Genomic DNA, 13,174 nt, shown 5'->3' with positions numbered 1-13,174 from the left:
ATGAGAACAAACCCCAAAAGCTCTCCGGTTATGTGTGAGAAGGTTGTCCCATTCCATCAGAGATGGCAGCAGAGATAATTTTATGATTTCTCCTCTGCATAATCACGGCAAAGGGAAAGATGGACTTAGTGCTTCTTCCTGTTCACTGTGGATGTATCATAGAATTATTAATAAACTAAACAGGAGCAAAGTGCTGTCTAACAGCCAAGGGGTCCAACAGTGACCACACAGCCATCCAAAAGTTTAGTTCCATCCACCACAGTAGCTGCTGATACTCTTTCTCTTCCTTGTCTGGGATGAATGAGCAGTTGATACAGGTGCAGTGTCCTTGTCTACAGCAGAATATACCCCCTGTCAGGACATGGGCAGAGACACTGACAGCCATCTATATTGTTGGATGGATTATAGCACAAGTTTTGTTTGGGCCAAATAGCACTTTCCTGAACAACTCTTGGGAATGATTCAGAAGTTGGTACAGCCTGGTGACTGTTCTGAACAAGCAATCTGGACACAGCCATCCTGTTTTGCAGGCTCAGAAAGTTTAATAATAATGTGCCAGCTGGCCTCAGTTCCATTCAGTTTCAGTGTACAGTGTAGTCATCATGTCTCCTTAGCCTGATAATGACTCACTTGTATGTGAAGTCTCTGGAAGTGCAACACGATCTCCAGTGAAACACAGTCTTCTGGGGTTTTGAGTAGGAGAGACCTTTTTTTTTTAAGATTTAGAGAACAACCTTACCCCCTTGCATACTTGTAGTACAGAAACAAACATGAAATTAATGAGTTCTGGGACAATTTCAGTATTAAACTCTCTTTCCTTGCTTCCAGTAAATAATCTTTTAGACAAATAATAGCAGACAATCTTCTTTAGCTGCACATTGAACAAGTATTGCAGTAAACTTCCTTTGATATGGCATCAGCCTCACAGATGGTTTCATTGTTTAAATAGCCACAAAACTAATTTTGCTGCCAAGATTGTGACAAAACTGAGGTGTATGAAAATATCTTCTGGTGTTCTAAATGCTGTTTTGCACTTATGGTTAAAATATACAAAGCCAATCAAAGTGGACAGAATGTAATAGTACAAAAAATGTTGTAAAGAATTAGTGAGTTCCTTCTGTTTTGTTTTGGTGGTTTTTTTCACCACTTTGATGGTGTTGGAGTCCCACAAGAATGTCAGAGTTGGAGAATGCATGGAAATTTTTTAATGGTGTCTGTCTATAAGTGCCAGATACAGTCAGACTCTCATAAGAAGAGGTAGATGAGAATCTGTGTCATCTCCAGATGCACATGGTCCTGAGAGTTTGTCCTCTGCAAAATAAGTTTTGATTAGACCATTATTGAAAAAATAAACTACAAATTAGACCAGTACAGACTTTATTCAGGTGCAGAACATTATTTGTGTGGACTCCAAATGGCCAGTTGTGCAAAATGAGAGTAAGATTAAAAAAAAAAAAAAAAAAAAAGAAAAAAAAAAAAAAAAGGGAATTTGTGATTTGTAACTACAGAACTACAGGGTAGGAAATTTTGTTCATTAAGAATCACTATGTTCTAGCACAAATCAAATTCAAGCCTTAGGAGACAAGTGATTTAGAAATTTCAAGGGAAATTTTACACCAAATGTTCCAGAGGAAATATCTAGAGAAATCTGGCCACTCACTGCCGCTGTTCAGTTCCTTGCAAAGTTATTACTTAGTGAAACAATATTATAGATTTCACTCTCAGCAATCTAATTCTCCTGGGAACAAACACAGGCTGTCATAAGACTAAACCTGTAACATTTGTTGTTTAAAATTTTTATTTTCTTTTTCTGATTATGTATTTTGTTAAAGGAATATAATGAAACTTTGCCACTCATTGTCTTTTAATATAGAATGCAAACAAAAAGAAGCACTTTTAACATCACAGTACTTAATTTAGGTTTATAATGGATTTAAGTAGCTTTACTCTAGATTCCTGCTTCTTTGTCCCATCAGTGCAGAGGGATTTTTTGGCAGAGTGCTCACTTATAATGGATATAGGCACATCAGCCTGGCGTGAGTCAAACTTGAGGGCTTTTGAAGGAGCTTGTAAGATTTCTCGTGTCAAAATTAACTACAAGATAATTCCCAAAACCAAAAACCACTTTAGAATGGGTTTCCATGACGGGCCAAAGATCGTTTCTAGAAGTAGCACATATTGTCACCTAATAAATACAGGCTAAAAATATGTGCTTACATGACAGAGATTTCAGAAGTTCTAAAGATGCTAATTCATTTTGCTGAGGAAAAAAATTAGGGAAAAAAACCCCAAAAAAGCAAAATCAAAATCAATGTAAGGTTTTGTTTATTCAGTCCCTAAAATACTATATTTTTTCTAATTAATTAATTAAGATACCAAGAACAATATATTGTGAAATTGCATGTGTAGGATTTTGGCCTTCTTTCTGTTCCTGTTTCTCCTCTCACTTGTCCATGACCACTTTTACCAGGTATTTGTTCTACCTACCATGTAAAGAATCCACTTCATAGAAAGTAGGTGTCATTAAGAAACTTTGGATTATGGCTTCATAATGTAGTTCATTTTGCTCTCTGAACTTGTTTTCTTCTTGATGCTCTTAATTCTTATTCCCACGCTGCAGCTAACAAGCATCTCAGTGGTGTTACTCACTGCAGCTTAGTCATCCTGACAAACATGCAATTTTGTGTGTTTTGGAGGGAGATTTTTTTTCTTTTCAAACCCAGATCAATTCTTTTCACTTATTTATAAATTGGGTAAGCCACTGTAAGAAAAAAGAGACTAGCTCAAAGCACTGAAAATAAGCAACAGAAAATCATGTTGTTGTGTTAAAATAAAGGTTTGGTGACAGAATTTGCTGTTTTAAGGAGCGCTCTCTGTCTCACCTTGGCTGGTTAAATAGAAAACATGTGTTGCATGTTTTGTTGTGAGATACACACAAACACTTTTCCGTTTAGGTCCACAACATGCTGCACATTGAAAGGTATGTTACTTGAGGACTTCCCAGGTAACAAGCCATTTATAATTCTTCTATAGCTGAAGCTTTTGAGATGGCAAATTCTTGTCCTGCCCTTATACTGCTATTTTTCCATTCAGCCACAATGGTGAGCGTGTTACATGTCACCCTTGTTGAAGTATGAGCCTGCAAAAGCTAACTGGACAAAAAGTCTTCCCAACTCCCATAGCTTTAAGATGCCATATCTGAAAATAAATGGGGGCAAAGTTGAAAAAGACACTGCTGAATTTCTGTTATCACAAGAATCTCTAACAATGGCAACAGAACAAAGTATTGAACTAGGAGAGGAAAAAAGTCATTCAACATTCCTTCAGGAAACTGGAAGGACTTGGACTGCAATGCTGTCATTCTTGCAGAATCCTGGTTTTAACCTGTGTGCTGTGTGCAAGACAATTCTTAGCATTGACTAGGGACAAGGACAGGACAGAACCTTTTTTCTGACACTGTATCAATAAGGGATGTGAAGAAAACTTAGTGGGTATGATGTTTGTTGCCTACATTTTCAGGACTTAACTAAAGGTCCCAATTGCTTTCATTTCCAATTACAGGCACAGACAAGAGGCTTGTATGACATATTGAATTCCTGTAAAAAATTTGCCTCATGATTGTTAGCAAGATAAAATTTCAAGTATCTGGGGGCAATAGAATGACACTTATGAAAGTGTTAAGCACAAGAGAATGGTTCTGGAGACCTTGGGAGAGTCCACAGTCCAGCTTTGCTAAAAGCCACCACAGTGGCAGAAGTGAGGAAGTGCCTGTGCCAGAGCAGGGAGCTTTTGTAATGTGGGACTTTTTTTGTAATCTGAATAAATAGCCAATCAATGTGAAAGGAAAAAAGAAGGACAAAAGGAAAAAAAGAGAGAAAGAGGAAAAAAATGGGTTTTGAAAGACTATTGCCTTACTTTAATTAGTAATAAAGGTCTGCAGACATGGTGGCAAGCTGGTGTTAACTGAAGATAAGCCTCTATTAAATCATCAGTAGTGTATCTATTACTGAAGCTGATATTGTCCAAATTTAATCTGCCATTGCTTCTTTTCTTGTCGATCATTCCTTAGAGGTTTTCCCTGACCTCTAACAGTTATGCTTGAGAACAGATACATGGTACATATGAGTCCCGCAGTTTGTATTTACCAAATAATACAGGAGATTAGATACTTTGCATTAAGCTTTATCTGTTCACATTTAAAGATTTTTTTCTTCTTGAATGTATTTTGCTGAAACAAAGAATTTTGATTATATTTAACAAGCATAATTTGGAGTGTATCTACAAGATTTATATTCAATGTTATTGCAACTTTTAAAGAGTGAGCTCATGTCTTATTCTTTTAAAATTACTGTCCTTTCCTTATACGGCAGGTCTTAATAATTCAAAATCCAATTTTATTTAGTAGCAATAATCATTTCAGAGAGTCTTGGGAGCAATAGAGAGAATATCTGCTTGTTAAATCTGTTTCCAAATCTCTTTCCAGTTTTTATTCGCAATTCATCTGTACAGTTGTAGTATGTATCTTGTCTTACCCTCAAGTAAGTGTGATATGTTTCTTTTACCTTTGTTACACTATTCCCATTCTCCTCTCTCCATGGAAACTACCCAATAGTTTATTTTTCCAGTAAGAATGCATCTCATTTTCAACCTCCTTGTAATTGTGATTTGTTCTTTTTTTTCCTAGCCTTGCCTTCAGCTGGTACAATATTTCTTATGACCTGGTGTTTGCCTTCCAGTGTCTTCATAGTTACTGCATTTTAATCTTAATTTCTCAGATTGTGTAAAAACCTTCTAGTATCCTCTTAAAAGCCCTCCAGCTCTTGATCACTTAAGGAGCCCTGCTCTGCATTTGCTTTATGTCCAATTACTCTTATTTGAACATGGGTAATCAGATTTGTATGCGGGTCTTCACATAAGGTCATAACAGTTTCTTGTACTTACCCGTTTGCTTGATAAGTACCTCTTTTAACACACAGAGATATTGTTGGTTTTACCCTCATGTCCCCAGGGCCTTCAAGGACAGGATGGACTTTTTTTTTTATGAATGTAGGTCTTTTGACTAATGAAATCCTCAAAAGTGGTGAGGTTAAAAATACATATTTTATTAGATTAATTTGTTATCATACCTGACATGATGAACTAGAGATTGTCTTCCAATTTCATTTTTGTTGTTGACAGTTTGGAAGCTTAATGATGTAGAAGGATAGTCGAGACCTTCTTTGCTAGATCTTTCTCAGAATGCAAAGAGCAGATGCTGTGCATACTTCTGATGATTGTACTGACAAACTGGAAGACAGACCATAGAATGCACTGAACATTTTAGAAGAGATGGAAGGGCATTATTTTTATATTTTAAAGAAAATTACTACTTTCAATTTCTGATTGCTTGCAAAGTTTCTGTTTATAAATTTTGCACAGGCTCAAATACTTTTATAGCCTTGGTCTGGACTGTCATGCTCCACTTGTTCTCCTCTTTCAAGAGAGATCTAAAAACTCATAATATTTCTTGGTGATCTCAGTTCACCTAGGAAAGTGTACAGTACATCTGCAGCAAAATAAGTATGAGGAAATAGAAAGTTTTAGCTCTAACTTCAGATTGCCTTTGCACTTGAGAGCTTTCTGGCATTGTTTGTATGATATTGACTTTTATGATCTTATAACCAACAACAAGACCTTTATTACATAATAAAAGTGAACACACTAAAAATAAAATCCATCAATCTTTGGTTATTACCTGCAAAAGAAAATTAAAATATCAATCTTAATGCGAAAGATGTATTAAAGTTTTAAAGGTGCTGTATACTCCTAAATGATTTTCATAGCTTTCAATCCAGTATAATTTTGCACATCCTTAGAGATGGAGAGACACAGTTGGGTAAATGCTTGTAAAACAAGAAAGCTGTATCTTTCAAAAGTGGTACAATTTAAGCATTTTATCTAGCAAATATTGCAATGGTTCATGTATGCACAAATACAGAAATTAGCATGTAACAGGAAAGAAATTTCTTCTGATCTTGGGACTGTATACAAATAAGATAGCAAAAATAAATCTAACAGTTTTATTTCTGTCAGCCAATAAGTCTGGGTGGGTTTTTGTTTTGTTTGTTTGGATTATTTTAAGAAAAAAATTGCAATTAGGCCCAACAAAGACAGTCTGAACAAAAATGTTGCCAGCAGAGAAATAGAGGACCATGTTGAATGCTGCAGTGGATAAGTATCTGTGCCATGTAGACCCTTGAACATTGCACTTGACGCCTTGGAGTGTAAATATGGCTTAAGTATCAGGTATTCCATGAACTTGCACTTCATATATTTTTGGTTTTATGAGTAAACTCTTCCTTCCCCCAGAGTAAACCTAGTGAAATCCATTAATTTTTTTATGAAATAATTTTTAAGAAGGATGAAAATTTGATGTTAGGTAACTTGCAGACTAAAGCTTTCACAGGTTAATTGTGTCTCTGTGGGTGTGTGTTTGTGCACATGTGCAAATGACAAACAATTTGGAACTACCCTTCTAGCAGTAGATTCTGATCATGATTATTTGTAAGTCTGGAGTTGAGAAAAACTTTCTCATTTCTTTTTGGAGTGAATAAAGGTGAAAATTCTTTGCATGATTGACCACTAGGAACTCCATGTTAACTCTTCCAGTCTAATGTTGAACTAAAAGTTAAAACTTGGGAAAGATACTCAGTTTTCTGAGTTGAGACTTCAGTTTCAATGCCATTCTTGCAAGAAAATTTAGCTTTTCTATCTCCTTTTTTGAACTTATTGTGTTCATTTTTTATGAGTATAGTAATTACCTTCCTCAAAAACTGTTTTCTTCTTCTGTAGCTGCAAATACAGTTGAATGTGTCTTCTATTTATGCATGAAATGGTAAAATGCAACTTCTACTGTAGCCTTGTGGACAGGGTATCGTGGGCTGTGCCTCATACCTATTGAACATCTTGACATATGCCCTGAAATTTTCTGAAACCCTGATTTTCTCCACAGAGCTTCTGAAGTCCCTCCTAGTGTTGTAATTCCAAAGCAGCCATTGGTATCAAAAGACTATCTCATTTCCTCCTAACTTATGCTTTTTCCTTTGTGTGTGGTTTTGCCTGTGGCCATCATTTTAAGGTAATGTTAGAAAATACTCAGAGGACTGTTGTAGAGGTACTATGGAACAGCAAAATGTCAGCAAGTTTTCATTTGGCAAAACTTAAGCGCAACCTGAAAAACTTTTCCAGCTGTTTCAGTAACAACAGGAAAAATAACAAATATAATATATCCTTGGAAAGTCAAGTAAAGATATTGAAATCAATGGAGGAAAAACATTTATTTAGTTTCTTCTCTTTCTTCTTCCCCCTTCCTATTTTTCCTAATTGGCATTAAGCTGCTTTCTGTATTGCTGCTGTCAAGTTCCAGCTACTGTGTGTGGCCTATATAAACTGAGCAACTGGTTCACAGAAGGGTGAAGCTCACATAATTTCAACTGACATAAGCAGTTTGAGCTTTTTGCTGCTAAGGCCTCTAGGCGGTCTTTGCAATCTAGTTGATGATTGTGACATCTGAGAGAAAAAAGAAATCTGTTATTTCTCCTGAAAATTATTGTCAGATTGGGCCTCTGAATACTAACTTCAGCAAAGGTTGGGAAGTTAATTTTCATATTTTTATAACTGGTTTCAAATCCAGATGTCTTATTCATGTAACAATTAATAGGAGTTGGGCTGCCAGAGTCCTCAAATCCTTCAAGATTTATCAGAAAGTATCTTTTTCAACTCAACTTCTTAAACCAAAATAGAAAAAGTGATCTTAGCAAATCAGGGCATTACATTGCCAGTACCATGATGCTACAACGTGGCAGTGGCAGTGGGACTGGTTGAAGTGAACACATGAAAAACTTTAGGCATTTCTTATTGCATATTTACAGACTTGCATTCTAGTGTGGAGAACATAGTAAGAAAACGCGGGCGAAATAGTCCTTCAAAAGTTTATTCATTCCAGTGACAGCTACCATTTATGTTTTGGTTTGGGGATTTTTTCATTATCAACAACTGTTGTTCAATTTTAGGTTGTTTCTCTGTTATGATAAATCAGAAAGAGGTAGATGATGAAATCTGTAAAAAAATGAAGGAAACTCTTTATAAATGAAAGCAGAGGATTACTATGCTTAAGGTGCTGTTAATATTCTTTCAAGTGGCATGTGTTGCAAATAAATATAGATTTTAGCCTTACGAAGAGTCTTGAAATGGCTATATAAATAAATAATCTGATACACACCACTTAAGAATGAGTAATTTGTTAAGTATGAATTTATGTAATAACCTTTAAATGAAAATTAATATTTCACCAAGCTGTTATTTTTCTACTTTTTTAAAATCCTGCTATCTTGTAGCCTTTTACTTCTGTGTCATAATAAATATTAGCATTACATTTTAGCATATAGATTTTAATGGTTTGAATGGTTTTCTGCAAAAATTAAAATGTAGCATGCACAGTTATTTTGAACAGGAAGTTAAACCTTTGGCATTTTAGATCATTAATTATTTGCATTATGGATTTTGATTATGTGCATTTGTTAAAAATTTCTTCTGTCCAGGAAGATCGAGGTAGTGTATGAAGAAGGCCTATCTCTTAGCTCAATTTCATTAATAAATCTTAATTAATAAGCAGTGCTACAGATTGATCTGTGCTAGGAAGTGAAGTCTATACAGGTTTTTATGTCTGTCAGAGTGGTGAAGATAGACATTCTGCTTGAGGAGGAAATTGGAGAAAGACATCCTTGGTTATCCCACTGTGCATATTTTTGCTAACACTAAATACCAAGACTACATAAATTATTCTCCGCACACTGTAATTACTTTTGTTTTTCAAAATTGGAAAGGACTTGGGTGGAAAAAAAAGGATAGGAAACATGGTGAGAGCACTCTAATGTTAGTTCTGTATAAAAAATCCATTATCTTAAGTGCTTCAGTGTAGTATAGTTTATAATAGTTCTCAATACACAGTGAACATCAAATTATTTAATGAATCAAGAGCCTGTGACTGCAATCTTATTGACAGTAGACCTCAGTAACTCTACAGACAAATATGAGTCTTTTACTGAAAATTTGGCAATTAATTTAAAGCTTGATGGATGCATATGATAGGTTTGGTTGACTAGAATCCTCATAATCCAAAGATTAAGCTATTTTGTTCAATGTTAGGAACCTTCAAAGGCTAATTCATCTTGGGTCTAGACTAGAAACAGTAAAGCCTGCACAGATGAAACTGTGTCTATCTGAATATACTTCAGTCAAAGTTTTAGAAAAGCATATAAATAATGTAGTTGAATGCTTGATCTGGAGAAGTGGTGAAGTCCTGTGAGCTATCACATGAATTATTGACTACGGCTGTCATTCTCAGATCACTCATTTTTACTGGGTTTAGGAGGTTGTGGTAAAGTGCGTGCCAATTTCAGGATGCTAAGTACCATTTTCTCTGAAGTTCTTGGCAGAGGTGGTGGTAAGAACACACAGGTAAACATATCCTAAGAGACTTTACAGACTGACTTGCTGCAATACAGTTTCAACAGCTAGCCAGTGGCAGTTGTTATTTATATGGCAGATGTAGATTTTCTGTGATATGTTTCCTTGGGAATGCAGTTTATCAGAATTCATAGTAGCTTTGAATAATGATTCTTTTTATTTTTCTGATAGAACACCCTCCTGTAAAAATAAAAGCTGGCTTTTGGATTGTATAATTTTTTTTGCTGCATGCATCAGATCTTTTCATGAAACTACTTCAATTTACAGCTCTTTGTAAAAATATTTTGATTAGAAAATAACATAAAAAACTTTGCCTCAAATCCAAGTATTCTACTGTATCAAAGAAGGTAACAATTTTTTTATTTTTTGACTTGTACTGAACAAATGCTTGTGTTAACCTATCATGACTAAGGCAGCAAAAAGGGGAAAGTTTGAAAAGAGAGAGGTAGCATTTTCAGTAGTGTTAAAAATATGTAATAACATACAGCAATATATGCTGTAGCTTATAATAGATAATAGTTTTCAGCTTTTTGGAATAAAAATCACTATCTTTATTCCAGTTATTCTAATATCTTTATTTTATATGTAAGCACTTTATTTTACATGTAATTTTTCTCATATATGTGAATCAAGCAGTGATCTTTTTAACAATGTTAGTAAGCACATCCAAAGAAATAATCTATTTTGTTAAACCTGTGGAAACAGTACAAAATAATCCAGGTATCATAATGTTTGCTTCTACCTTTGATTGCTATTTACAAACAACCTTAATTAGTTTCCTTAATTAAAGAAATCTTAGATCTTTGATCTGCAATGTGTAGAACATTTGTCTAACTCATCATTCATTTGATTCTTAGGTGATTTTTGTTTCCTTGCTAATATTTATGGAATATTTTGGTATTTTTATAATGAAATAATGTTGTTAGTGAAAGTGTTCTTACTTCTAATTTTTTAATCTTTATGTTTCTTGACCTTTTCAAAAATTTTTATATGACTTGGTTTGTAAATTAAGTGTAATTACTACCACTTAAATGCTGCTGTGACTAACTGGGTAATGAATTAAGGGCGTGCATTCACTAATTGAACTTACATGATATAATGGGGCATAATTAGTATTGATATATTGATATAATGCTTTAAACCATTCTGAGGACATGTTTGTATTGAGTAATCAATCTCCTCAACATGCAGGTTATATGTTGTCATGGTTATGTTTATTCTGCAGATGAGTAAAGAAAAAGAGGAACTATGGGGTGAAAGAATTTGTTCATTGAACAAATGTGGCTTCTGAAATGATACCTAAATTATATGTGAGCTTTTCAGACCACCATTCACCATTTCTTTGATGCATATATTTCTCTCCTGTGCTCTGTTCATGATGCATTTTAGTTGCCTGCACTTATTTGTTCTCCTCTAAAGGAAATTAAAGAATTTCAATTTGTACTACTTTAGTGAAAGGAACGGTGTGCCATTAATAACTTTAAAATAAGTTTGAGAATAAAACCAATTGAATTTTCCTTCTCCCCTACACACACTTTTGGTTTTTTGTAGGTGAAGGAGTATCATCTTTAAGATGATAACTTGTTCAGACAACATCTTTCAAATAACTAATAATTACAAATGGTAGTAAGTTTGTGCAATAATAAAATGTGTCCATTCATATTTTCCCAATGTCACTGCTTAGTTCCCTTGATATTTTCTGATTATTTAAAAAAATACTAAATTAATTTATTTTCTAGAATGTGAACTAATAAGAAACTAAGAAGAAAATCAAATTATTTTTCTATACTTGAGGCTTTAATTTACTGTCAGAGAACAATTTATTATTGCATTATTTTAAATTGCTCTTTCAACACCTAAATGAAAACTGTACATGAAAGGCTTTCTGCTGCCTGCACCTAAAATTATGTTGTATGAATATCTTTGCAATATTTATAAGGTAGAATTAAATAAATAGTTCTTTCACTCCATTCAAAGAAAATCAGCAGGATATGTAGGATACTTTTCTTTTAAATAGATCTGTAAAGAACTTCATTGAAGGCCTGTTAAACCAAGATCTGAGTTTGAAATTTGCTTTGAAAATGATGACATCTATTAAGAGATGAAATATTTTGCACAAGTATATTCCATAACCTAATTTCACCTTGTTTTTATAAGAAATCATGTTAAAAAAAAAAGGAACCAAAACTGAAGCCAAATTAACAGTTAAATATAATTGTTGATAATTGTTGGACAAGTATTATTATTTCATTCTGCAAATTTTAACTGTAGTGTATTTCATTCTTTCTTTTGGCAGTATTGCCTAGTCATACATGTGGCAACCCAGGAGAAATACCTAAAGGAGTACTTCATGGAACCAGATTCAACATTGGAGATAAAATCCGATATAGCTGTATCCCTGGTTACATCCTCGAAGGCCATGCCATGTTGACATGTATTGTGAGTCCTGGGAATGGTGCATCGTGGGATTTTCCTGTTCCTTTTTGCAGAGGTAAAAAAAAAAAAAAAGACTTGAAATAGCTTTTAAATACAAACAGCAGATTAAATAAATTTATTCTGAATTGGTTTTTTTCCCCCTAAATTAAAGCTTACTAATGTACTGTCTAAAAATTGACACCATTTAAATTGTAATAACTCAAGCAGTGACACACCAGAGTTTGCATTCAGAGATAGATATAATCTACTCATCTTTTTTCTTTCTGTTTATGTGGGGCATAGCTATATCAATTTCATGACAGGACCTGGCCAGGAAAAGAGCTTCAGTGATGTAAATTTTGAAGGGTAGTCCAGTCACTTTAAAGGGTGGTCCAGTCCCTTTGAGTCCTACTCAGAGCATGGATAACTGCAAAGTTGTGTCAGATTGCTCAGGGCTTTGCCTAGTTGAAAATTTAATATCTCCATGGATGAAGATTCTAAAGTCTCCCTGGAAACCCGTTATGGTTCCCAGCTGCCCTCATTCTCACATACAATTTAAATTAGAATTTTACAGATTATGTCTATTTCTCTTCTCCTGTTGTGGGTCTGTGAAAAGATTCTATTTCCATTCTGGCTCTTTCCTAAACTAAACAGTGCTGTTAGATTTTCACAAACCCTCCACTTGTCAAGTCTGAAAAATCCTTTTCCTTTATCCTCTTGTCTCACACACTCTGTTCTTCAGCATCTTGAAGTTTTACTGGCCATTCTCTGGGCTTATTCTAGACTGTCAGCATCTCTTTTGTGCTGAAGGACCCTAGATTGGACAAAGCATTCTAGATGGGGCCTCCTAAGTGTCAAGCAGATGTGCTCTCTCTCTCTTTAGCTGCTGGCTGTGCCCTTGGTCATGAACCCCATACAAGACAAGCTTTCAATACTGCAGAGGTGCACCATACACTCAGCCTGTGTTTCACCAGGACTTTGAGTCCTTTTGTTGTTGTATTAAACACGTTCACAACAAGTCTCATACATATATAGTAATACATTACACAACAATACCTATACATATATTACACAACAATACATTACAACTTATACATTATAACAGTTACCTTACTAACAACATCTATCTCTTCTAGTCGAGGCAGTCATAACTCAAAGTAAATACCCCAAATGTCCCAAACCAAATCCCTCAAATGTCCCATAATTATCACTTGTTGGTGGCTCACCTATTCCCAGGTGTCTTGATTGAGAT

At 34.7% G+C, this 13,174-nt stretch overlaps 1 protein-coding gene across 1 annotated transcript in view; it reads left to right on the top strand.

The window, feature by feature from the left end:
- CSMD1 (CUB and Sushi multiple domains 1) overlaps positions 1-13,174 on the top strand; it is a 1,057,303-nt gene that overhangs the window by 527,255 nt on the left and 516,874 nt on the right. Inside the window, exon 4 of the mRNA XM_030946379.1 lies at positions 11,804-11,998. Coding sequence (XP_030802239.1) covers positions 11,804-11,998 — 195 coding nt within the window. The remainder of the gene's footprint in view (positions 1-11,803; positions 11,999-13,174) is intronic.

The sequence above is a fragment of the Camarhynchus parvulus genome, chromosome 3 (genome assembly GCF_901933205.1).
Source record: "Camarhynchus parvulus chromosome 3, STF_HiC, whole genome shotgun sequence".
Lineage (NCBI taxonomy): Eukaryota > Metazoa > Chordata > Aves > Passeriformes > Thraupidae > Camarhynchus > Camarhynchus parvulus.
Note: the sequence above shows the minus strand (reverse complement) of the source record. Positions and strands in the feature narration are given on the sequence as shown.